Source organism: Xiphophorus couchianus, chromosome 15 (assembly GCF_001444195.1).
Source record: "Xiphophorus couchianus chromosome 15, X_couchianus-1.0, whole genome shotgun sequence".
NCBI lineage: Eukaryota > Metazoa > Chordata > Actinopteri > Cyprinodontiformes > Poeciliidae > Xiphophorus > Xiphophorus couchianus.
This window is the reverse complement of record NC_040242.1, coordinates 9,770,177-9,797,504: the sequence shown is the minus strand read 5'-3', so window position 1 is coordinate 9,797,504 and position 27,328 is coordinate 9,770,177. Positions and strand designations below refer to the sequence as shown.

The window sequence follows — 27,328 nt, the reverse complement described above, 5'->3', positions numbered from 1 at the left end:
CAAAGGGAGGGCCAAAGTGTTGGCAAACTGCCCCGCGACTTTGGCAAGGGCTTGAAGTTTGTCGTGGTGGCAAGTGGCAGGCAGGATATTAGAGCTGTGTGGCGCTGGGACACAGTTGGCAGCCATTACAACGCTGGAGGCGCGCTTGTTGGGAGGCCAGCAGTGTAGTGGTAAAAAGTGGCTGGATCACACAATGCCAGATTGGGTGTGTGTGCGGTGGCGGAGGTGGTATCTTGGGACACGGGCTACGATGATGGAGGAGATGGTGCCAAAATGACAGAGTGGGGTTGGATTATGGGACTAGCCAGATCTACTGGATGGCTGTATGTGATCATTTCTGGCTCAGGCATGAAAAAGTGGGGTTGACAAGGGATCTGTGGAGATTAATATGGAGAGATTGAGTTAGTGATGTTGGATGGTGAGGTCTGAGTGCGGCTGCTGCTGAGCTCTTCTTTGGCGGATTTAATTGGCTGTGCCCTCTAAAGCGGCACTGAAGGGCTGTCTTAACAGAGACGGGTTTAAGTGTCGAAACGGGTTGGGATTAAGTGGATACCTAGGCTGCTGGAATGCTATCAACCTCCTGTCTGTGCATGTGGTTGTTTTTACACATGTGGGCAACTAAACACTACATGCCATGGATAATAAATGTTTTATAGAACCATACTCTTCTCTCATTTTCCTTTGCTCCCTCCTTTTCTTTTGCAGTCTTACTCACCCTCTGCGCTGTGCTGCAGATGGCGGAGTAGCTGTCTCTGATGCCTTGTTGGTGAGTCTGGACCTGCTGTCTCAGTCGGCTCTGCGCGCGATCGCTGCAGCCTTGCACTAGGCCCTCTCCTTGCTTTTTCAGAGCTGTCAAACGTTCTTCAAAACCTGCAATCTCCTCCATGGTGGCCTGAAGAAGGTCAAGTAAGAGACTAATTCAACCCTGCTTGATGAGACAGACTTTCTCTAAACATAAAGGACTTAATAAGAAAACACTTGAAAGATAATTATGCAGTCAGCAGTCAGGGAAACAGCTCTGACTGCTAGTCTAGCTTTCCAAATTAAACATCTGTTACAGATTTTTTATAAAATAGCCACACAGAAAATGAAGTAAGTGAACAAAGACATCAACATTGTGATAATAAATAGCTCAGTAGCAATTATCAAATTAGGGCTCAAGCTGCATGATTTTGTCACCAACATGGCAAACGGCAGCAAAAGTGAAATAATGTGATTTGTCACCTTGTGCCTAGCCAGCTGTTGAGTCGCTGCTTCCAGGCTGACGCTCACGCTTGGATCTGGAGTAACCATCCTGCTGGACATCTGCAGCAGCCAGCGCTCCACTTCCTGCAGCTCATTGTGGTAAGCTTCCTGTTCCTTCACCTGGCCTTCCAGATTCTCCACGTGAGCCTGGACGTCACAGACAGCACAGAAGGAAAATGTAAAACAAGCAGCTCGCCATGCACTGGAAAAAATTGTTTTGTTTCTTATTGCCATTGCATCAGAACTTGTCCCAACCATTGCAGCCTTGCAGAGAGCAGTGTAGTCCTTTTGAATTCTGTGCATTTTGTCTCTGATGGAGGGATAATGGACAGAAGCCAGGAGAGCATCTCCCTTCTCCATCACAGACCTGATGGATCCATCATGGGACTGAACCATCTGTAAGAGAGCCTGAGGACACACACACACAGACACCCCCACACACAGACACAGATTTCTTTGATAATTAATATGTCAAAATGTAGGAAGCAAAACCCTGCTTTAAAAAGACATTATTTATAAAAGTTTGCTTTTTCACCATTCTTTCCTATCTTTGTTTGATGCGCTTGTTTTACCTTTTCTAATTTTATTTCAGGTATTTAATACTTCTACCTGTACTGTACTTTTACAGAGTTACTTGAGTTATGTTCAAACAGCAGCTGAATGTGGCCCAAATCTGCTCTTTTGGCCATATGCTACCCATATCTGACTTTTTGACCAATCTTTTCATACCCAGAAAAATCTGATTTGTGTCCTTTCCATATGTGATGCTAATTCGGATATGTATTGGATTGTTTTCCATGTGTCTGTAGTCTAAACGGCCATGTCGCATTTTATCTGACTTTGATGTCATAATTCTACACCAGAAAAAGCTTGGTGGGGTAAATCAGGACATAACATCTCAAAATCATGATTATAAACTTATGAAAGAAGTCTGTGTCAATAAAACACAGCACATCACATCACAATCCCAATACCTCTGGCTCTGATTACACATCCAGACAAACTTCCCCACATAAACTGCACTCAATGCTCCACAAAAGGCCATTTCTATTAGTTGTGCTTTCATTTTATTGGCTTCCTTTGTGTTGTTATGACCTTGGGACAATACTGTCAGCCCCATTGCTGAATAAACTTTAAAATCATTCCTAAAATAGTTTCATCCATTATTACTTCTGTAAACTGTGTGCTGCTGTCTGGTTTCAACTTTCTTCTTCTGCACAACCAGGTCGTAAACCGTCCACACCGTCCTGTAGCACTGTGATTGGATTTAGTTAGTAGTACGAATGACCAGAAAAAAAAAAATTTAAATTGGATTTCAGCCAGAAAAAATAAAAAATGAATTTAGTATGAAGGCCTGCTGTGTGAACAGCCGTATGTGTGGACTATTTGTAGATTAGATTAAAACTCTTAACTAGATCAGCAGTTATCTTAAGTGTATTCACTTTTGAATTTTTCCAAGGTCACTCATGGCCAATTAAGATAATAATATTCAGCTCCATCTCACCTTTTAAATCACCAAAGTGTAAAATTTCCTGACTGTTGAATTAATGGTCTGAATTAATTTTTTCCTGCTTTACCTTATACTTCGCCAGCTGAGCTCTGCGCTGGTAGAGTTCAGCCTTGGGCTCCACTGGCGTGCCGAGCAGAGCCCTGGTCTCCACGAGCCACTGGACCTGAGCCTTGTACCGGTCCTGGAACTCCTTTGCAAGCAGCAACGCTCTCTCCAGGAAGCTGCGCTCTTGCCTCAGTCCCCCGGCGAGCTCTTCCAGCTGGGCAAGACGCGCTTCGACTTCTGCTCCTAAACTTTCAGCTCCAGCCTCGTCCAGGAAGCCTGCTGCCTGCTCCGCGCGCTCCCTCAGGGATTTCAGGAGATTGTGGCCGTGCTGAAGATCAGACTGAAGGTTCTGGTTGAAAGCGAGCAAAAATATGCAGATGTGTGCAAGTCTTTTGAATGTTTTTTTTACATTGTAATGACAAATTTCAATGCAACTCATTCAGATGTTATTTTATAAACTAAAACAAAGAACTACATAATAGTGAAGGCAAGAAAGATGATGCATGCCTTTCGAAAACGTTCACAAATAAAAATGAAACAAAAAATTGCAGTGTGCATTTGTATCTAGTTTCCTTTACTCTGAAGGTTCATGTTCCAGCATGATACCTACCCTTAACCTACAGCCAGAGCTCCAATGAAACGGTTTAAATCAAGCTGTTGGGATGGACTAGTCACAGTTTACATTTAATCCAATTGAGAATCTGTTTCAAATTGCCATTCATTGATCATCTCAATGCAATGTGAATAAGTTAAGATATCCCCCCCCCCCAAAAAGAAAAAAATGTGAAGCTCACCCAAAACAGCTGGACCAGCAGCAGTTCTAGAGTACAGACCTTGTTGGGATGGATAAAAATCCACGCCACAATTTTCAGTTTATCATTAATGTGTTATTTTCCTTCCCCTTCAAAATCATGCAGCGCTTTGCCTTGGTTTATATAAAATCCCAGTGTAAAACGTCCTATGAGTATGAAGTGTTTTGCAAGGCTAGCTTAGCATTGGGGCCATCAAGAATGAATACAAAATTATACGTTCTCTTTATTTTAAGGAACATTTATCTCATAGCTTCAATTACAGTACATTCAGTGCGCTATTTCTTGTTTTTTTTTTTGGCCTTCACCTCCCATGCTGCCCTGTGCCACAAACTGCCCTGGCAGGGCTTTTGAAAAGCTTTGAACCCATCAGGTATGCTGACACCTCCATCCTGAAATGTGAAGAAGAATTGGGAGTTCATGGCGAGGAAGAACCACAGTGAATAATATGAAAGGAGGACCCAATTATAAAGACCCTTAACAGGCAACAGTAGCTACGGGGGTTTCCAGGGCAACACTACACACCGCTGCACACACATGAACTGACCTCCCCTCGATGGGATGCCATACAGCTTTCATCATCGGCCTATTATTGGATGAGCAGAGACGGTAACCTCACACTCAAACAAGCTCGGCTCTCAATCCAGCTCTGTGGGGAACATAACGAGACCTGCGTGTGTTTGCACACGTCTCTGTGTCCTGCTTAATGCGACGCTCCAGGTTTGATCACTATCTCCGATGTTCCTGCCTTGTCACTTTAACAAGCAACATGCCTCATATTTAAATTTCATGCAACTCTGCATCAAAAGAAGTATTCAGCAATTACTATTTGTTGTAGAGTTGCATATTGTTCCTTATAATTATCTCCTCTTTCTGTCTAAATTTAAACTATCTCTTGTCTTACAGTGAGATTTCTCAGTGTACGCTTGCAGTTTTTGCTGAAACCGATTAGGAATAAACTTCACTAAAATCTATTTCATTTTGAAAGTTCTTTTTTTTAATCTATTTTTACAGCAGATATTTAGCTTAATTCTGTCTACATTGAGGCCTTGAGTTATTAGTTAGCACATTTCAAAGAACATTATCTGAAGTCCTACACACAAAGTGCCCTTTATGATTCAACTGTCTAGTACCTGCAATTATCCAAGTCAAGTTCTTTGTGTGCTACATGTAATCATGAGCTTGAGAGCTTCTGGGCTTTATTCTGTGTGAGATCTTGGGTTCTTTAATTAACTCTAATGTTTCTCCTTCAGTTCTGAAAATCAAGTTGATGATCAACTAAAAATCTACAATTTTGCAAGACTATTATCATTGTAAACCTGTATGCAAATTAATTTTAAATCTAGGTTTTACTGTGCAAATCTCTTGCAACAGTAAAATGTTGCAATGTTTTTGTGTTATTTTGTGTTTATCTGCAGGTCAGTTGATTTCCATTTAATCAATTGAATTGATTAAAAATACTAAAGGTTTTACAATTTATTGACAAAAAAATTAATCTTTAAACTAACAAGGTTCATAAAATGTCATTTATCCATCAATATATTGAAGCCTATTGAAGAGCTTCAATAGGCAATGACTTGCAGAAAGAATAAAAACCTTTTATGAAGACCACTTTACAAAAGTTACTCCAATGTCTGTATTCTTATAAGCAAAGTATAATGTAATCAGGGGCCATTTAAAACAGCTAATTTTGTACGTTGAAACATCTGGCTCTAAAGCGATTTTACTTGACATGTTTGGACTTGAGCAGACTTTATGCAATATTTCAATGGCAGAGATATTAATTACACTTACAAATTAACATGAATCAACTTAATACCTTAATTAAGGCCACCACAACACATTAAAAGAAATCACCCTGAACCATCAATTGCCAGCTTGAAAGAAGTTCTGCGTGCAAAGATCAATCTCTTTTTATTCATATTTAATTTTATGTTAAGGAAAATAACCAATTTCAGGAAATTATCTTTCACAGAATTAAGGGAAAAAATAAAGTTTAAACCATAAAAATGCAACAACTTTCAAATAAAGAAAACATCCTTGTCTGTTGCCAAATAGTAATTTCCTCCAAACCAACAGATTTGTAGCCAAAAATAAAGTTCAAAACCAGCTAATGGGCCTTAACACAGCTATTGACTTCTGGTCTGTGTGTCAGTGCGTAATCGTCCCGGCTCACTGAACATCCCAGCTTCCCTCACAACAGGAGATGAGTAAGTGATGAAGCACGCTCATGTGTTATCTTCAGCACTAGGGGGACACATGTGGTGGCCGCACATCTTCGGTCGCAATGCGGAGACAGAGCATCGATCCCTGAAAGGGGATTACGGCGAAGACCACACCAGATGATGTATCGCAAGTGTTATGTGGGTGTATGGGTGTGTGGTGCGACTGGTTTACAGGGGGGAAGATGAGGAGAGGCGAGATACTAAAGAACTGAAGTGGAAAAAATGTGTGAAACCACATAGGACTCTCAGGTTTTTGGAGTTAGATCTGTTCAGGTTTGCGCTTCGTTTTTAGAGATGAAAAGAGAAAAAACTGCGAGTGTATGTGTGTGTGTGTGTGATGTGGAGCGGTAAGGGCACTGCATCAATTACAGCGTCTGTGCCAGCAGGTTCCTGACACCGACTCTTCTTCATCCTCTTACACACAGTGGGAGGTCTCTCTCTGATACCGCGTTTCCTCTAAACCAGCACCAGCTTTGTCTTCATAAAGAGCCGATCGATACACACATACCCATCAAACCCTCTGTGCGCTCGATGTGAACTACGCCACACAAACAATAGTGTGGATTTTTTTCTTTTTACTGTAGCGGGTATGTGTCTGAGAAGCGTTAAGACAAAAGAAAAAGGTGTTGCTTTATACTTCTGTAATGTTCTTTAACTTGTCCACTTCCCACAAACATTTCATTGGCCAAACATTTCAGGATTGTTAATAATATTAGGAGGAAAACATTTATTTCACTCAAGTTAAATTCTTGCCATTTTCTCAACCTGTGCAGTTTGGTGAATCAAACACAGAGTAACAGTTCATACTAACCACATGCCGTGGCATCTAACTTCAGAAATAAATGCAGCCCAAACTTTGACTAACAGATCAATACCTCTAATTTCTTCGTCTTTCTCTCCATGGCTTGCCGGTCGAGCGGTTCAGAGCGGTCTGTCAACGTTGTGAAGCTTTTCTGAGTTGAGCCAAGCCACTCGCTGAATGACATGCAGAGGCTTTCTGCCTCTTCCATGCTCTTCAGCTCCTCCTGCAGCTGCTTGATCATATCCTGAAATCAAACAGGAGCAAAGGTTAGAAGATAGCTTTCCCAAAAATAAGATCACAGCATTTAACACAAAGAAACGTCAATGTATTTTATTGATATTTAATGTGAGAAACAATGAAAGAAACAGAGAGAAAGTTAATGAGAACCAACGTGGTTGTTGGTCACAAGCCTTATTTTTATCTGTGGAGGAAAACTAACACTACAATGGGCTGGCTTAGATCAAAGCATATTTATATTAAATTACCCCAAAATTGAGACTTCATTTGGTTAAAAGAATTTAACATTTTTGTTCAGTCTTCTGTCAAAAATGGGTCGCTAGACGCTTTTTACAATTTAAAACTGCTATATGCCATGAATCATCTCGCTTTGACTTCACAATTATCCACTGCTTTCTGGTACATTACAATAAATCATTAATAAATAAATTGAAGTTCATGGTTATAATTCTGAGCCAAGAGAGGAGACAAAGTTAAAGGATTCTTAGGGTTTTTTTGTTCTTCAGGACACTGGAAATATGACAGACTTTGTTCAAAACAAGTGACTAAAAAAAAAAAAAGTTATTTGTATTAGTAGATTTTTCAGCATTTGACTTTGGGGAAAATTCGAGATGCATCCCATGTTTCTTTTCCTTTCAAGGTATGAGTTTTTTCCCAACAGTCTAACATCGGTCACTGAGGACCACAAACTCTCTGATCCGGCGTCAAAACAGAAAATACCTGCTTTCTCCCTTTCACTTTCATCTGTTCAATGTCAATAGCTTCACTTCAAAGCAGCGTGGGTTTTCTTTTATATTTTGAAGCATTATCCACTTGACTGAGGTTTCGAGTCAATAACAGAACAGGGATAGAGAAAGCTTCTTGCAGGTTTGACACATTATTCACTCAACTTCCAAATCCTGCAGTGAGGAAGCTCCAATTAGCCGAAAGTGCTGAGTGCACACCTTTTTTTTTTGAGTCGAAAGAGGTAACAGCTTCCCACCTCAGGCCCATATGGCCCCTACTTCCTGCTGGATAATTACAGGGATCCACAGGATGAGGGAGTGTTACCTGTGTGGCTGAAAGTAAATGCATGCCTAAGTCAAGTTAAGCATTAAGAGAGAATAGGTGTAGCATTGGTTGGGAGTAAAGGCAAACCAACCAGCACATGCACTACATTCAGAAGAGTAACTAGAGATGTTAGTAATAATAATAGCACAAAAAATATTTTTTACTCCCAATTCAAGGTGTGAGATTGCATTTAATTACAGCTTTAGTCCCCGACCAGGAGAGCCCCATTGATTTTCCTTTAACCCTCACCCCACAGGGGGAGACAAATAGAGAGGCCAGACCTGAGAATACAGACAAAACAAGCTGGGCTCACAGAGGTAAGTCCCAGCGCTCCTTCAGCGGGGCGCTACAGAAACACAAGCCCAAACTGGAGTGGATTTCATGGTGAGAAGAAGCACAATCATGTGTGAAAAGGCCCACTGTGGGTAGCGACATGCAGCAGTTCACATCTGTTTTCAACAATACCAAATGTCTGTGAAGCGAGCAGAATTGCACAGGAAGACAATTGGCCAGGCTACATTTGTGTGTCAATTAATATTTTGTACGTACTGTATTCACCAGGAAATAAGCAAGCCATATAGAATCTGTATGAATATTTACACATCAAAGTTTTCAATACAACAAGTGAATGGTAGCCAGCAAATAATGCAATAATGTGCCTGGAAACCAAAAAAGCAAGTAATGTGTGAGCAGGTTGAAAAAATAATAAGCAACAAAAACTAAAAATCTGAAAGTAAAGTTCAAAACCAATGAAAAAAATCTTCAAAAACCATTCTTTGAAAACATGGAAGGAAGTGAAAAACTCAACAGAATGTAGATATGATTCATTGAAATAATACGTATCAAACATCTGAGAGGGTCAGACCTGGATGCTGAGCAGAAGGGAGTGGTAGCGAGCTGTCAGCTGGGTGGCGGTCACACTGATGCGACTACTAATGTAGGTTTCCTCCAGAACCTGCTGGGCCAGAGATGAGAGGCCATCGACTTCTCCCTGACGCGCCAGAACCGCCTCAAGATACCCCTGAAAACAAGGATAGAGATAAACAAACCATATTCATTAAATTGATTGAAATCCCTTGAGAAACTTTTATTTAATTGCCTGTTAAAATTTGGAAATAAAGGACTAACAAAGATGGAAAAAAAAATCTAATTAAAACACTGGTAGATCTGTTTAGGTTTAGTTTTAAAACAGATTCAGAAAATATTGAATCTGTCAGATATTTTGATTCAGACAAAATTTTCCAGGAGAAGAGACCAAGCAGAGAAATGCTGTAGTTTCATTTGGGATGTAAATAAGTTATGTGTAGCAGTGCAAAGTGGCAGATGCTTCATTGCTTTCTCTCTGACAGGGGGAAAAAACTTTGGCGTTTATACTCTAGTGAATGCACCGTGAGTGAGTAAATTGGGAGTCAAGTTTGTGTGGCTGTCAGTCAAAAGGCAAATCTGAATCAAACTCACAACGCCAAAAATTGCTTAGGGGTTCATTTAAAGTTATTCCTATTTATATATAGGTCTTACTGATGATCTTTTTCATTCAGGGTCTAAACCACAAGTGTCAGACTCCAGTCCTCAAGGGTCGGTGTCCTGCAGTTTTTAGATGTGCCACAAGTACAAAACACTGGAATGAAGTGGCTTAATTTCCTCCTCCTTGTGTAGATAAGTTCTCCAGAGCCTTAATGACCTAATTATTCTATTCAGGTGTGGTGCAGCAGAGGCACATCTAAAGGTTGCAGGACTGGAATTTGACACCCCTGGTCTAAACTATTCATACTTGGAATATTTTATTAGAATTTATTGTGTTATAAACCAACACAAAGTAGTGAAAAATTATGAAGTGGAGGGGAAAATGATACATGGTGACATATTTCTTTCCTCAAATAGGTTTAAAAAGAGGGATTAGTATTTCATTAATACTCACCCTTTAATTTAATGATTAAAATATGACCTTATCTTCTTAAATTTTTCACAAACTGGAGTTTTAAATAAATTGTCAGAAGATATCTCTTTCTCTCACCTGGAGTTTCTTGAGCTGACTCTGCTTGGTGTTTCTGTCTGACCTCCGGTTGTTTCTGATGCTTGCCAACTTCTCCGTGTCCTCCAGCCACTGAGCCAGGTTCAGGAATCTGTGACCCATTTGCCTCAGTCTCGTCAGCGCAGAGTGCAGCTGGGCCCGTGTCTCCTCCAAGCGGCTCTGGTAGGATGCCCATTCTCGCTTTGCGGTGTCCAGAGCTCGGTCTTCAATCTGCGGGACGCCCCAGGGGATCACTCTCTCTCTGCTGGTCAGCACCGAAGCCAGCAAAGACTGACCCTTTGAGCAGCTTTCCTGCAAGCTCTAGAAAGCAAACATGTATGAATAAACTTTAAGGGAAGGTGTGTTTTAAAAGTGACCTATTCTTCCTTGAACAGGTTAAGATGGAAAATGCACAAAATAATCCCTAGATAATGAGATTTTAGTTTGGTCAGTTTTACCTATTTTGAGATCCTTTCATATTGAGCAGTTTTAGGGCCGCCTGTCACTTTAAATACAAATAAGTTATATATTTAAATTCACATGTGAAATGGGCTGTAAACACATTGGACAGTCATACAACTGTACATTTTTGAAAAGCAGAAGTAGAGCCTCCTGCACAACCAGCAAAAATGCAGTAAGTGGTTTCTGGATGATAAGTCAACAACAAAACACTTGTCATTTCCAGCAGCCATTGTACAGCGCTTACAGTGGTAAAACCAACAAACCAAATGTGCTGAAGCTCAGCTTGGGTTGCTAGGTAATGGGGCTGGGCTTGACTGGTGTTGCTAGGTAACAGTGCCCATCAAATGTGAACCAACAATCAGTAGGCTCATTGTTCAGACACCAAAATCATTAACTTATTGCCAAAAAACATCTGGGTGTTTTTTTAAAACTACTTGCGCTGTTTATAGAAGCAGTAGAGACCCAAATGGAAGCATAAAAATGAGCAAAATGTGAATTTTGCATAACAAGTCCCTTTTAATGTTCAACTTGCACACACAATACACTACTTTTAGACAATTACTGACCTGAAGCTGCTGCAGTGTTTTTTCAAGTGTATCCACGTTTCCTTCTGGATGAGACAGCAAAGCCAGAGATGCCTGTTCCTGCTCCAGCCAGTCTTCAAACACATGAAGTCCTCGCTGATATTCCTGATGGACCATAACCAGCTCCTTGGCCTTACTAACAGCATTCTGTAAGGTCACAGATGTTAGACACATCAATGTAAGAACAGGTTTTTCCAACTCCAATGCTCTGCACAACGTGTTTTAAATCTCTAATGTCAAACATATGTGGGAAAAGAATTACAAAATAGGCAAAAATTTGACTCAAATATTCAAATATTTTTAGAGGAGAAATCTAATCTGATGTTGGCGGTAGGTACCTTAGCATTTTCTTTTAGAGTGTTGTATCTACTCTGCAGCTGTTGAACCTCCTGCTGAGTTGTGCAATGTTCTGTCATGTTGGAGCCTTTTGTGGCGATGGTCTCCAGAGGACTGCTATGACTCAAAACCTCCTCGTAGAGAAGCTAAAATATAAATACACACAGGTGAAGCAATCATTCAAAAGATTTGAGTATATATTTAAATGCATAAAATCTTTGGGAGGCTAGTCTTTGCATGAAATACCTTTGTTTTTCCCAGGTTGGCGGTTTTATCTCTCATCTCTGAGTACTGTCTGTCTGAGCCGCTCAGAGTTTCTTCCACTCGATCCATCCACTGCACAAACTGCTCCACATCTTCCTGATAGCTGGTCCACTGTGACAGAGAGCCTTCCAGCTGACTGTAAGAGTTAAACACAGCAATGCAGACACATATCAAACTAATAAGTATGAATAAGAACATACAGGAATGCAATGAACTGGATTTTGCTCACCTTTTACACTGAATTGAGGCAGAAAGCAAAGAGTCCCACGAGTCCTTCAGGTCTTGGATCTGTTTGCGAATCACTGGGACTCCCTCAGCTGAAGTGTTCCTCTGGACCGCCTCTCCCCGGGTTAAGAGCATTTTCAGCTGGATTTCCCGCTCCTGGCGGGCAGCAAGTAAGGCCTAGAGATGGAGAACAGACACAGGCAAAATAACTTGCCAAAGTGTACAATATTTCAACATAACATATGAAATATACAATGTTATTTCTGTCTTCAGAAAGTTTCGGTTACAGTACTGGGAGAAACGCATCCATCATGTCTCATCTTACTTCAAGCTGCAACATGCGGTCCTCCAGTATGCCCTTGACCGTAGTTGTGGATTTGCAGGTACTTATGACCCTTTGTGCTTCACACACCCAGTCCTGAAGCTCTTTAAGCCCCTGAGAGAAGAGATGATGCTCCCCAACGATGCGTTCAATCCTGGAGGCTTTATCCTGCAGATATGAGAGTACGACAATGTAAACACGCTCTTCAAACCCTTTATTGGTTCTGCGAGATCAGAGAATTACAGTCTGTGCACAATCAAAAGTCTCCATCTTGTTCTGTTTGTTTGAAATGAGCCTTGTTTTCTCTAAGAGATGTCTCCAGAGACTCACTCATCCCCCCTCATCATGCAGCAAACACTGAAGTTTACAGTGATACGCTGCATGTTTTGAACATCCAAGAAACTGAAGAATAGGCAAATTGAAAGCTATAATTATTTTCCTGAATTCCTTCTTCCAATGTCTGACAGAGAAGAAGGTATAAAAATAGTAGCTACTCTAGCGAAGCTCAAAGTAAATAAACTCATTCATCATTGCAGGGGTTTTCTCATGGTTGTTGAGTAAGTGGTTTTTGGTCACTGTTATGTTTGCAGCACAATAACTCAAATAAATCACAAGAGTCTGGCCGACGTAATGAAAGCCTCAAAAAGGTCAGGTTCAAAGCAGAAGTGCATTTCACCCCTAGCATTTTAACAGTGAACCAGTGAACTACAAAGCGATGGCCTTTTTATGTCAATGAGGCTTCAGCCTCAAGGGCCTTTAAGAGGTGAGACACATTCATGTCCTCAGGTAAATTTCTTTAGAGACCATTTTTCATAGAAATGCATCAAGAACTTTAATGTGGACTGAAAATGGTTGATTTTGAGCCCTAAGTGATGACTGGTTGGCTGGAAACTCAAAAGTCCAATATTGTTTCAATCAGTAAACACATCATATTACCAAGTCATTCTCAGTGGTGCTAGACTGGATGGGATTCCACTCAAATTGGCTACTTTTGAACACAACGGGTTGGGAAAACAAAAGGTTTGGGCAGCTTTTCACAACATTTAGTGGGTTTTTATAAAATGCTAGTAGGAAAATTCTATCAAAAATAATTATCATTGTGTGGCAGAAAAGCACAAAACTTGTACATTTATTAAAATGTTATGTGCTTGCATTCACTTTAATGAAATGTCTGGAATCTGTTGAAGATGACATCAGTGATTAATAAAGTTAATCAAGTGTCACTATCTAGTAGAATTGTAAAAGAGAAATCGCAGCACAACTTCATGATTAAAAAAGGACATGGCATCACAATAAAACCTAAAGTCTCCTCGTGTTCCAAGAGACTTCATGGTTAGAAAAAAATAATGGATATTTGTTTTAAAATAAAGTCAGCAGAAGCACAGAGATGTTAGACAGGACAATGTGTTGAGAAATGTGATCTCATCAGACAGTGAGAAAATGAGAGCAAGACTTTCAGCAGATAACAGAAAGGCTAAACAGCATAAAGCAAACTTTATGTGTTTTTATCTTTTTGAGCATTTTGGAAATGTGAAAATAAAATAAGGGACAACAAACTAAAACAGCCATATTATCTGTACTAACCTGTTATATAAGATAGAGTCCAATAATTTCCCCTTTGAAAGATATAGTAAAACCCTATTTTTTCTGCTTTACACATAGTGTGACATCGCCCTACCTCCTAAAAAATATTCAATGGTCACCCAAGGCAGTAAGACAAGGAAAAAAACATTAATATTGTTCTTCAATCTTCTTATATTTCAGGTTCTAAAGAGAAATCAGAATCAACCAGAACTGGTATTAGCAGGCTAAAGGTTTACAGAAAGTGTAGCTAGGAACTTAACCAACAAATGTTTGATTGGTGTGTCTAATGTTTTCTCATGCGTCGAGAAAAATCACACATTTCTCCTGCATAGCTGAAGAATAATCCACGATTCAACAGTAAACACACAGAAAAGCATGACTTGACCGACAGCTGTATAGTTGCTACTAGCAGAGCATGAATGATGCAGGGCATGCTGGTGGGTTTGAGTCAGAAAGCTGCAGAGTAGAAGCAGTGTTACCTTGGTTAGGTTGCTGAGGGAAAGGTACTGCGCTGACAGCTGAGATACTCTGTGGACGAAGCCCTTGCCAGCTGCTTGTCCCTCCCAGAGATGATGAGCTTTATCCCTCAACTTGCTGAGCTCTACCTCTCTACTGGCCATCTCCTCCAGCACAGACTTTACAGAGCAAGTGGAGGGTGGGGTAAAAGAGAGATGGAGCAACGTGATGTTAGGAGTGCAAGTTTAAATGTGACAGACAAGAAAGGATAGTCAGTTGTAAGCAATATTAACACAGAAAATGACAGATGTTTTTTATGACAGAAACATGAGAGCAGGGATGCAGGGTTGAGGGAAAAGAATAAACAAGACCTCGCAGAACGTCAAAATTCAAAAATCAGCATATTTTCCTCCAGATGTTCACTTTTAAACTGAAACACTGTTATTCACTTGGACACCGCAGTGCAGAGCAGGGAAATAATATGAAGGTGGGAGGTATAGTAGCGACAGGGTAAAGAGGATTTTGCCAACACAGGTACAAACACCGAAGCCTTCTAGTATTGTATTGTATTGTACTTCAGGTGCTGCGAGGGGGGCAGAAATGTAATTACTGGCGGGGACACACAAAAGGCAACGATGGGAAGTGCTACAGCGGCAGCAGAACAAATACAAAAATAGCCACAATGATAAGCACAGAGCTTTGAGATGGGCTTGATACATTTTTTCCTATGTTGTCAGGTTTATCTCTTTGATGCTCCATGCCTCTTTTCTGCTCCTGTGTCTGCCAGACACTGTTATCACTCCTAGAAAAAAGGTCTTTTAGCCACGCAGCACTTCAGCTCTGACAGAAAGGGGAATTAATTAGATTTCTGGACTTCTCCTCTGACTATTGTGTCAAGATGCGGCTCTATTTTGATCCGCTGGCGCTCAACAAATGTAATTAGGTCCTTCTCTGCTCCCCAAGGATTTCAAATTGGTACTTTAGGGATTCATATCTAATGGAGAGGTAACCATTTATTATCCTACTTAATATTCACTTTGTGTTGTAATGACAGGGTTTGCTTAAATGAAAACAGGAAATGAGAAAATACCAGTGATAGCAGCATGAAAGAGAAATATAAATAGCTCCCTCTCTGTGTAATGCAGTTGAATTAAAAATGCCCTAAAGATATACAAAATTAATTGTTCCAGGAGTGACCATGAAATGATGCAAAACTAAAATATGGCTTCATGAATATCCAAGAACAATTATAACGTTAATGCAATTTTCTGAAAGCGGTAACACCTGAACGAGCATTATTCAAGGGAGCATGTCAAAATGACTTTTGGCTACAAAATACCTGCAGTTTGCTGAGCTCGTGTTTCTTGGTTGGAAGGTCGTGGAGTCGGGCGCTGCTCTCCTGGACTCTGGACTCTGTGCTGTTGAGCCAGTCCTGCAGAGGCTCAGCACTGGCTTCAAACTCCGTCATCTGGGACTGAAGGTTCTGGAAATGTAACACAAACACAGGCATGACTCGCAACACTAAATATATTAATTATTCTGCATTTTGTTGCAGAATAATTTTGTTGCACCACTGTGCACCACTGTGCTAATCTAGCACAGTGGTGCATGATTGTGAAGTAGCAGAAATGGGATACATATTTTCAGAATCTTCAGCAAGTATAACTAAAAAGTGTGGCGTGCATTTGCATTCAGCTGCTTTCAGTGTAACACCTTTCCATTAGAAGTCCCCAAATTTGAATATTGTGGTTTGTTAGAAAACATTTGTAAACAAACAGCATCAGGAAGACCAAGAAACACAGCAGGCAGGTCAAGGATAATGGTGTGGAGAAGTGTAAACTGAGGTCAAGTCATACAACAAAACCCAAAATTTGAGCATTTATCAGAGCACTGTTAAATCTGAAAATGAAAAAGGTTTTTGCACAATTTCAAAAGTACCTGATCAGCTAAACTGACAGTGAAGAAAAAGACAACATTTATTTCAAAAGGTAGCCAAGAGAACCAGTGCAATTCTGGAGGAACTGAAGAGATCAACCCTTCCAAATTGAGTGTATCAGCGTCAATCCAGCCAATTTTGCAGCACCATATTTCCGCCACACTTTGCGCTATCTGAAAAATTCCAATGGTTTCTGAAAGAAACACTTTGCTGTCCAGCCAAAATTGGGTTATTACAGTAATTTTACTCCCGCCATCGCAGGAAGTGAAATTATTGTAAGGGGCACTCTTTTAATAGACGGTAAATTACAAAAATAACTTGCTAGATAGTGAAAGTTCCCAGTTGTTATGGATAAATGGGCAAATATATTTACTGACAGGACATTTAAAGAACTGCGCACAATTAAAATAAGCAAAAAATATCCAGGCAGAGATTTGAAACTTAGGTCAGAAAGGGTTAAAGTATATTCATGAGCTGGAATGAATATACTTTATTCATTCCAGTATATTCACAGCTAAGTCTAATTGAGAGTCTGTGGGACAACTTGAAAATTGTTGTTCAAGACTCTCTCTGTCTAATCTGGCTGAGTCTGAGTTAGCTTGGTGAGAAGAAAAGTAAAAAAATGGGTCTTCAAATGTGCAAAGCTGTAGAGAAAAACCTCAACACACAAGTAGCTATATTTGCAGTAAAAGGTTGATATACAAAGCATTGACCAAGGGGGTTGAATACTAATGCAAACAACAATTATCACATTTTTATTGTAAATAATCTTGAAAACTCTTATGCGCTACTTTGTGTTGTTCTATCACATAAAATCCTCTAAAAAAACACAAATAAAAGGTGGGTCAAGTATTTTAGCTTTAGTACAATAAAAAAATTTGTTATTTCACAAAACTTTGAGTTAGTACATCTTGTGAATCTTAGTAAATGGGCACTGATGATCTGGACTCACTTCAATGGAGCAACGCATTTTCTTTTATTGAAGTCTTTAGCTAAGCAAACGGCATCCAAATGAAACCAACCTTGAGAGCATCTTCCCTCATTTGCAGGTTGTTCATCAGACTCTTCCAGTCTTCCCGGGCGTTAACCACCTTGGCCTTGATCCCCTCCACTCTATCTTTGGACACGACGGCCATCAGGAGCTCCCCGCTGGCTCCTACTGTACTCAGTCTGGCCTGGCCGTTGTCCCTGTCACTCAAGTACTCCTGAAGGGACGCACAAACAAAGACAAAGGAGCTGTCACTGTTTACACAAAAGGATGAGGGCGTGTAAGTGAACAAAAGGGACAATGATAACTTATTGTATGTATATATTTCCTGATATTTAAGACATTACTAATTCTCCTTGCATCAGCCCAGGGATGCTATCAGAGACAAGGAAAGTCAGTGAACCTGAAACATGTTGGTTTCTTACATAGCTACCCACTGACAATGTACACGCATACAAAGGCACACACGCAGCCTCCGCACACACCCCTCCCTCGTAGCCGAGCTGATGACAGTAGCGCAGCAGGGACCACTCCACCATCTGTGCAGTCAGCACATCGCTTACAGAGACTACGGCTCCAGCCTCTTCAAACACGGGCTCGGAAAGTCTTTATCTCTTTATCGCTCCCTTTCTTTGTTTTGTCTGCCTGCTCAACATTCATTTACTGTCTTCCACACTTACCGCCATTCTCTGCCAGCTAGTGTAACTGTACAACACCAATTAAGCATGACACAGTGGATGCCCTCGCCCCTCCCACGCCGACCCTCCTGGAGGTCAGCCATGTGGAAACATTGTTCCACATTCCTCACCAAGTCAATAATAAATAAAACATGATTGATTCAGTATTCCTCTATCCACCATATTCTTCCTTAAAGCTGCACGAAAACCTTCTAAAGTACTTCTTTAGATATTCAGGAGGCCGAAAATAATCTTTTAAAGGTGCCCCTTTGCTGTGTTGATAGTCTGAGACAATGTGCCTGCTAATTAAATAACTCCTGCATCACAACCAGTCGCTGAACAAAAACAAAACATCTCAAAGGGGTAATATCGAGTCCTTACTGTCTTCAAACAAGAGCTCAGCAGAAATAGAAACCTCACTTCTTTGATGCTTTTGTGTTTAACGGACTGAGCGGTAATTCACTGTCAGGTTGCAGAGATGTGGAGGTGACCACCTTATCTGATAAGCACCTGAGTCTGAGCCAGAACCATGGAGGCTTCCAAAATCTCACACAAAGACAAAAATATAATTACAATGGCAAAGAGATCTGCTGTAGCTTTTCTTCATCTCTTTTTAGACCATTTCTAACTATTTGCAGCTAATGCAGGTCCCACAAGTTCAATAAACCCACAAGAGGCCAGTTTAAAGTTAAGATATTCAAACAGTCATCTCGTGAGGAAACTCCTATTGAAAGTGGATTGATTACACATTTATTACATCATTATTCTTCTCTTTGTAGATGTTAAAGCAGCCACTCTGTGAGAAAGAGAATAAAACACAGCGCTAGTTCATGCCTGGCAGCGATGCATTTACTGGGTTGTCAAAGTTTCTGATCTTCTCTAAAGACTGGAGAAAAACACTAGCAGCTTTTTAATTTAATGCAGCCAGATACCACAATGTTTGGTTAACTTTTATATCAATAGATATTAAGTGAAAGCATCATTGCTTCACTCAAGCTGATTGCTAGTTCATTGCAATAATACCAAATGGTAATGTTCTCTTTTAGCTTTAAGATGTAATGCTAGTAATTTCTGTCCTGCAGTCTGCCAGCATTAAACAGGTTGTTGAATATTTAAATAATCAAATATGCATAATTCATTTCAAATAAGTAGCAACAGTCTCTTTCTGTTCTGACTGTGATCAACTGCTTTTATTGCTTTTTTGAGGTCCTCCGTGTTAAACTTATCACTTTCACAAAATGCAGACAAGAAAAAAACAAATAAGTAAATAATTTGAACAAAGTGATACATTTATATTTTGTACGCACGAGTTAGTGGCAATAGAGTACACATATTCTCAAGAAAATACTGCAGTATTTCCTGATTTGCTTACTTGGATTCTCTGCAGAGCAGTGGAGACCTCTGTGACAGTCTGTGGCACATCAAAGCATTTGGCAGTACTGATTTTGGCATTGACCAGCCACTGTTGGAAATCTCTCAGCGCTGCACGGAACCTCTGCTCCAACAGGCGCTCCTTATTTTGACACTCCCTGGATGCACGGAGGCTGAGACTGAGAGGAAAAGAAAAAGATCCTTAATCTGTTGCTCGTAGGCTGCAATCTCCATGGGAAACGAACAAAAAAAAAATAAGAAACTCAGAGAACTTGCCGTTTACCTCCTACATGTCTCTCAAAATAAAGACTGTGTGCGTACCTTTCATATTATTCTAACTATATATAAGACAAGCATTTGATTGGTTGTGAGAAACATCCAGGTGGAGAAAATGGCAAAGTGGGTGAAGTGGAATGAATGAGCGCTGGGGCAAAGAGGGGAATACTGTATGGGGGATGGTGGAAAAGGGGCACCACATGGGAGGGGGGGGTGAGAGGCAACATATGACAGGGGCAAGAGTTCACAGGGGTGACACGATGGGGAGAATGAAGCATGACAGCCTGCTTCTGTAAGGAAACGTGTGAGATGGAGGAGGATACGCTGAGAGGTGAGAAAAAAGAACTTATAACAGCTTGAGGGTTTTTTTTAGTCTATTGTTCATTTCTTACCGCACCAATACTGATAAAAAAAAACACAAACAAAAAACAACAAAACAGTAATCACACTTTAAATGTCATGCATAGGATGCCTTTTTGTAAATAAATAAGTCATTTTAAAACTTGTGTTGAATAAAAGGGCTTCAAGAAAGAGAAAGATAATTTTAATATGAACAGTGAACCATTCTGCTTTTAAGTCCAACAAGTTCATTATGTTGCCTTAACGCCTGTAATACCTTGGAAGTATCTGAGTCGTCAGGATGTGTTAAATTTAAACATTTTGAGAATTTACGCAAGACAGTTTTTTGTTTCAAGCAATAAAATCTAATTGAGACACAGGGAATAAATTGTTTAGAATAAAGAACAATACCAGTACCTTCAAATAGACTAAGCTTTATTTTCAAAACAAATGACAAAAATGTTTTGCAAGTGAAACAAATGTTGTTTCACTCGCTTTAATATCTGACAGTCTTTCTATTCTAGCTATACCTTCTAAGCTAATGAGTTTTTAAAATAAAGGTGCTATCACAATGTTTTCCATGTTCTAATGTTACATTGTCGAAATATCAAACTCTATCAGATCTATAAAGTATGAGTGTCCATTTTGAGGCACTCTACCTTTTGTGTATTGGGTGGAAAATCTTCAATGTTCGACTGCTTAAGGACAGAATAGTTTATTTTTGCCTTGACATCATCAAGGATGCACTTAGGGCTCCCAAGTAGTCAGAGAATCGGTGCAAAGTAGGTGAGAGATTCTCAGTAATAATTGCAGACAGAACACCTGCACATCTGCACAGTGTCGCATGTGCAGATATTGGGGAGTTTGCTGCAATATTTTTGGTAGAATATTGCAGCAATATTGCATTGAGTCCCTAATAATCAGAGTAGTTATAATCATTTCACAGTTTTCTCCATAATGTCCCAAAAAATTCAGTGAGCGACTGACTTACCTGATTACAAACTCTGATCAAATGTGTTAGGATGGAGTGCTGGAGCGTTACATCCTTCACATAGCATATGCTTCTACACTAATTAAATGCAACACGGATGTTCAATAGTTAAAGGGTTGTTTCAGTTCAGTGGATTCCTGGTTGTACAAGTACACAAATACTCAGTGGAAGCAGAAACATGTCTAAAGATCCTTTTTTAAAAAACATTTTCAGAGCATAAGAAACACGCAAATGAAACACCTAACATCAAGTGGATCAAACATGCAAATAAAAGGACGGAACCAATGAAACGGTGTAAAATTTTGTTTTTATCCACAACTTGGTTAAAAACAAGGTCATTTTATCTCCACTACATTATTTGATCAGTCTCATTTTGCTTTGTAATGTATCAGTAATTTTTACTATTTATTTCTTATTTTCCCATCAACTGTTTTCAAAGTAAAACATAAAAGCAAGGTTCATATATCGTACATATAAAGCTGCAAACTTAATCCTGAGTCCCTTTGTCAGAATTAATTATTCTTGTGGAGAAAACTTTTCGACATAAACAAGGAAATTTACAAACTAAAAGAAGATACTAAGAAACTGTTACCTTTATTTAGTAAGTTGCATTTGGGGACTATCTTAAAATCAACTTTAATTCTTAGATAGAAAGACTCTGGCTAAAAAAAAGTAAATAAGCAAGTTTTGATTGTGAATTGTCTTTATTTAAAAAGACCTTTCTTGGTTTTGAACCTATAAAATCTAATAAATTGGCTAAAAAACTGATAAGGTCACTGTTTATTGTCCGAGTGATTCATTTTAGACTAACTTGCTGTAATACGAGCTAAAAAAACTAAACAAAAAAATCAAAAAAATCCAAGTAAACTTTTTGTACAAGTCTGTACCACTGTTAAACAGAGAGCCATAAATAACATGATAAAACAGTATTGCCTTTTTTAACCTAATTCATTGATAGGAATGGTGAGTTGTGCTGTTTAATTCAGGTTGCAAACAATGATGTGCAGGACAACAAAACAAGAAAAAAGAAGAAATCACTGAATTTCTGCAGATTGAAGTGGCTTAAAAGGGAGGGGACGAACTGAAGAGGTGGGCAGCTGTTTAACCAGACAGAAGTGTCCAAAGGGAGACATAAAAAAAACAAAAGCCAAACACCTAAATGGTCACAGAAACAACCTTGAGTTTTAATAGTGTGATGGAGACTTGAAAGGCTCAGACAGTGGGGATGGTTTGTGTAAAAGAGGCATTTTATTTATGCTGTGACAGACTAAATCTAGCATGTTCTATGAAATGGAGGGTAGATTACTCTTCCCCCTTCCCAAAGGACTCGTCTCTTTCTCTGTTCACTCTTCTTTTCAGAGCTTAATTTAGGACAGGTGCAAAAAGTGCACAGGCCAAGTCAGTGTCAGGTTGACAAGCAAGGTAATTAGGAAAAGCTGCTTCTTTGCCAATCAGCACTCAAAATCACATAGCTCAAAGCATGTTGACCTCACTCTATTTTTTGTTATAAATGACAAAACATATACACATTTCTGTGGATTTTTTTTCTCGTCATCAATAATATTAGTGTGTTTTTATGAAGAACTGTGCGCATGCGTCCTCCTTTGCATGAACAGTTGTATTTTGACAAGGCATTGAATGGTGTGTTCACACAGAAGGCCTCTGCAAACAGGCTCACTTGTGGCTTCAAAGCAGGCAATTACAGAATGGTAGCTAAACTAAAACATGCCTGTTCTATTCTCCCCCAAAAATACCCAAACAAAATTGACACAATTGAACAAAGGTAACCAAGATGATAATATGTCACTTAGCGAAATGAGCCTCTGCTGATTCTTTTATCTTGCATAAGTGATCACACGTCTTTGTGATGACCATGTGAACAAATTAATATCATGAGCAAAAGGGGGACGATTTTTGGAAAACTATTACTGACGACGTTCATCTGCTACGCTAGAACCACCATGCATTCAGTTAATTCTTTAACATGGGACATGTGGATCCAGTAACAAAGAAATCATATGTTTTTATATATAAAATCGGTTGCAAATGACAGTGCTGCTACCTGTGGGTTAACAAAGAGACCAGAAAATAGTGTCACTGCTAAAACTAATCTGTACTTGATGTTTAAATGCAAGCTATCATTAGCAATGTAGCACAGCTAGCCTAGTCAGAAAGCTAGAACAGTAGTCTCAATAAAGATTAAGACAATCTTCAATGACATATGATGGCCCGTTTGCTAATTGAGGATCCACAGGATGCTGTGTGCTTAGAGATGGAGGTTGGGCAGGAGAACCACTAGAGTTTATGTGCTGCTTGCATGAAACAACATGCAACTAGCCCCAAAACCCCTTTTTGCCCTTGTTTTACCCTGAGATACCATGATGGATTATTTACAGTTTTAAATACAGCCTGAATATCCACCATTAAGAAATTGCTGTGCTTTTGTTTTTGACTGATTCCATAAAAATTCTGTACAAATCTGGCCATATGAGCGAGCTAATAGCTACCATCCTTCTGTCCTGAACACCAGTTAGTGGTCCTGCTGTGGGACATTTATCCTGATGCTATGATGTCAAAGTAATGGAGACTACCAAAACCCGCCCACCTGTTACAACAGTTGGTTACCATGGAGACCAAGCACAGGACGGCAAACAGAGATTGCTAAACAAGAAGTAGGCAAGTAACCATGCTGTTTCAGAGTCGGGTACATAAAACATGTAATGCTTCCACCCTAGTTTCTAAAACTCATCCTCCAAACAACAAAAACAAAAAATACTGGAGATTTATAGCCACATAATTAGCGTATTTTCAGAATTTAATTAAAAGCAACGGTAGCCACATACATAAAAAACCTATTATGCTACTTGTAAAGTTGGTTAATTTGTCAAAACAAAGAAGCTAATTTTAATGAAACTTGATGGAAAGCAGAAAGCCAATACACTTTAAATAGGATAGGGATCATTCTTCTCAAAAATAAAAGTAGAATATTATTACCAAAGCATCCCAAATAAGTAAATGTGTTTGTACAATATATTCAAAAAGCATTTGGTTTTTTTCACTTAATTCCCAACTATCATCCTGTTGAGACTCACTTCTAATTTTCAGTATTTTCCATGAAGTCATTATCAGGAAAATAAATAAAGAACAAAACAAAGCTGGTAAAAGGAAATGTAATGTTGAGATCACTGGAATTATGATGGTATGACATTAGAAAAACAAACTCACGGTGATCAATACACAACAAATATAATTGTCAAATACAGCAATATTGTTGTTTTCTATTTCTTTTCTATTTTGTTTCCACCACAACTCCTTCTTGAGCTTCAGAATCTTGCTCACTAAGATCTATACCAGATGTGTTCATAAAAGTCAGCCAAAGTCGATACAACTGGCCAAATACAGTATGTGATGGGCAAAAAAAGTTTAAATGCATCAGACCTGATATCCCAGTATCTTTGCAACTGGGATATCACAAACATTTAAATTGTGATGCTAACTTTATCATCAGTTCTCTATTGCATATTACTGATAAATTTTTCTGATGCTTTTACGGCACAGCATGGGAAACCCTCTTCTCACCTGTTGTGCTGTTTGATGACTGCCGTGACTCGGTCCGACTGTGAGCCCAGGTCCCTGGAGTATCGCACCAGGTCGTTCAGCTGGCTTTTCAACTTCTCTGCCATCGGCTCAGCGCTCTGCAAGCCCTCCAGAATATCCTGAACGACACAAAACAGAAAGTAGCAAGCCTAGTTAAGGAGAGACAGATCTAACTGACACCCTTCAGTCAGTGCATTCCTATTCACACCCTGGCTCAGCTCTTTTCACTCCTCTAGCGTTCACACACTCAGACGCTCCAACACATACTCACAGTGTTGCTTCTTCAATGGCATTTCTGTTCTTCGAGGAGTGTGACAGGAAGGAGCTGTGGATAACGTTCTCCCACTCTCCTCAGCGTCCCTCGCATTCTGCTCTAACAGAGTCATGAAACCCTCTCCCATGAAATATGTACAAGCTCTGACTCTCAGTCATTTCTCTCCCTCTCTGACGTATTAAACAACCCTCCCTCCCTTCTCCTGTGGACTCGTTGCTCTCTTTTCCTCCTCTCCCTCCTCCTATATGCTTCCACTACTTTCTCTCTCCTCCTCTCGCCCTCCTCCTACTCATTCGACTTCTTCCCTCTCACACATTTTTTTTCTCCCGCTCGCTTTCTCCCGGTGGAATTCAGCTGTCAGCTCTAACAGACGCAGAGTCGGTTCAAACGCACGCAAACAAGCGCGCAACGAAAACACGGCCGGACACAGGAAACAAGCTGCTGGAAGGAGGAGAAAGGAGCGGAGGAGGGGGACAAAAACTCCTCCTCTGTTCTTTGACAGCCCCACAAATTGAGGAAAACTGGAGTAAGGCACGGCCGACGAAGCCTGGGGAGGAGTTGGGAGGTTGAGCGTGCTGGCATGGCCCTGACAATGAGGAGCAATTGTCAAAATGTAAACATCCCGTTGAGGTTGGCGACAGAGCAGCAGGGGAGATGAGGAGCAGGAGGATCAAGGCGTAATCTCAGCAACCGAAAACGGAAAAGAAAACTGCTCCTTTTATTTCAAGCAAGATGAGTTCAGATTGAGGGGAGACAAAATAACAATAAGAGAGTGTTTGGAGAGGAGAGATAGTGGAAAATAATGGCAGCAAAAACAAAAACATTTAGAGATGGAGGGGACGGAAGCAGAGACCTGGGGAAACTGACGGGATTGTAGCTGTCATTATGCCCTCCGAGTAAAGCTGATTTACAAACTAATCTGTTTTCAGGATTCAGTAATAGAATGGATAATTACTTGTGAGTGAATGCAGAGGATTTCTGCAGATTGTGTGTACATGTGCTTTCTATTAGAGAATGCTAATTACTTTCTCTGACTGCATGCAAACATTTACACAATCCAGTGAGTTTTTCTTCTAAATAAACTATTGTTTAGAGACAAATGATTTATGTTACAGTGAAGACTATTTAAATTTATATTACCTTAGCCAGCTTCCATCCCTCCACCGCCTCCTCGCCGCTACTCCGTCCCTCAGCTTTAACCAGCTCCTGGCTCCACCCCCTCAGGCAGCCATCAAACTCCTTCAGCCGCTCCTCCAGGCAGGCGGTCAGATGGTCGTACTCTTCTTCCGAAGCTTCGGCGGCGGCCAGGGCCCCCTCCAGGCCGTCTCTGGCCCTCAGGGCGGCCCCCTCCCACTGCTCCAGGGCGTGTGACAGCGCCCCCAGCTGCCGGTCCATGGCCTCGCAGCCGCCCGCCGCCGTGTGCTCCGCCGTGGTCGCTGCGCTGCGTCGGACCCGGCTGAGGCGCTCCCGGCCCTCCAAGAGTCGACACTTTACACGCTCCTGGAGAGAGGGAAAGGAAAGTTGCTACGGAAACTGTGGCTAAGGAAACTGTACTCTCAGGATGCGTGGTCTGTGTTTAAAGCTGTAGTGCTTCGCTCTTATGTCTATTTTTATCTTCATGTCTGACTCTTTGATTCCTCCCGCTTATCATCGGTGCTGATGTTGGGTCTTTTGTCATCTCTGGGATCTTAACCACTTTTTCCTCTAACCCCGTTTGCTTCCGTTTGAAAAGTAAACACTGAAGGGTGATAAGGCAGTAAAATATGGTTAAAAAAAGAGCGTCTGATCAGTGTGAGAACAGACAGTTATCAGTAATAAATTTGTATGTACAAGAAATCCAGTCTCCTCCAAATTGCTTTAGTCAGTAGCTCAACAAACACTTTCATAACGTGATAATTAGGACGCATGTGTAAAATTTAAATGCAAATCAACATCTCCCTACATATTTTCTCACCACAATAGCTGAGAATTATTCAACAGACAAGAAGATAAGCACTGCGTTTAATTCTTACACAATAATTATCAGTAATTTGCACCAGATATGCAACCCCCACACACAAAAAAACAACCAAAAAACCTGGATATATTTGGCACTGATGTGAATAATAAGCAGAAATTCACTCTCTATTTTGTCCCTGGATTCTTCTGGTTCAGAGTGAGACTGAAATCAGCTTCCGTCATTATGACCTTTAACATTTTTTTGTTTCCTGAAATTTACATCACAATAATTTTGACGGGTTTATGCTCATCTCAAAACTTAGTCAGGTTGTGTTTGTTTTTTGTAGCACGTTTTATGGGTTGCTGTAGCTACAATCAGCATGTGAAAGAGGAGGATCAACTATTCATTTTTCATTTTTCACTCAGATTTCAGCTATTTTCCCAAATGACTTGAAGTTTAACACCTTGAAATGGGTGCAAATTACAGAAAATGACTCCCACTGGGCATCTACTGTACTTACCTTTTTAGATGAAGAATCAACTATTTAAATAATTTTTTCCTCCTTGATTTTTTTCCTATTAAGGATCCTGTAGCACTTCTTTATTTTAAGATCAATGTTCCTTGAATTCATCTTTTGAATTCAAGCTCACAAATAAATCTAATCTCTTTGTGTTATGGTTCTTAAAACAGTAATTAAAATCAACAAGTAAGACCTGACACAAAACTCAAACACCAGTAACACCAGTAAAAGCCTCTCTACCAAGATAAACAAC

The 27,328-nt window shown here is 40.1% G+C and overlaps 1 protein-coding gene across 8 annotated transcripts in view; it reads right to left on the bottom strand.

Annotated features, from left to right (window-relative positions):
* Nucleotides 1-27,328, bottom strand: part of syne1a (spectrin repeat containing, nuclear envelope 1a) — a 145,469-nt gene that overhangs the window by 58,014 nt on the left and 60,127 nt on the right. For 6 of the 8 annotated variants that reach the window (XM_028040635.1, XM_028040641.1, XM_028040637.1 and 3 more), the window contains exons 55-72: nucleotides 25,757-26,116; nucleotides 24,325-24,461; nucleotides 19,141-19,318; nucleotides 17,126-17,308; nucleotides 15,507-15,650; nucleotides 14,191-14,346; nucleotides 12,131-12,295; nucleotides 11,810-11,982; nucleotides 11,563-11,716; nucleotides 11,319-11,462; nucleotides 10,963-11,127; nucleotides 9,938-10,255; nucleotides 8,789-8,944; nucleotides 6,710-6,880; nucleotides 2,823-3,149; nucleotides 1,501-1,653; nucleotides 1,225-1,392; nucleotides 716-892 (exon numbers count right to left, since the gene is read on the bottom strand). In XM_028040635.1, coding sequence (XP_027896436.1) covers nucleotides 716-892; nucleotides 1,225-1,392; nucleotides 1,501-1,653; nucleotides 2,823-3,149; nucleotides 6,710-6,880; nucleotides 8,789-8,944; nucleotides 9,938-10,255; nucleotides 10,963-11,127; nucleotides 11,319-11,462; nucleotides 11,563-11,716; nucleotides 11,810-11,982; nucleotides 12,131-12,295; nucleotides 14,191-14,346; nucleotides 15,507-15,650; nucleotides 17,126-17,308; nucleotides 19,141-19,318; nucleotides 24,325-24,461; nucleotides 25,757-26,116 — 3,429 coding nt within the window. Of the gene's footprint in view, nucleotides 1-715; nucleotides 893-1,224; nucleotides 1,393-1,500; nucleotides 1,654-2,822; nucleotides 3,150-6,709; nucleotides 6,881-8,788; nucleotides 8,945-9,937; nucleotides 10,256-10,962; nucleotides 11,128-11,318; nucleotides 11,463-11,562; nucleotides 11,717-11,809; nucleotides 11,983-12,130; nucleotides 12,296-14,190; nucleotides 14,347-15,506; nucleotides 15,651-17,125; nucleotides 17,309-19,140; nucleotides 19,319-24,324; nucleotides 24,462-24,613; nucleotides 24,826-25,756; nucleotides 26,117-27,328 lie in introns of those variants that run through there. The other 2 variants (XM_028040642.1, XM_028040640.1) reach the window with 2 other exon arrangements.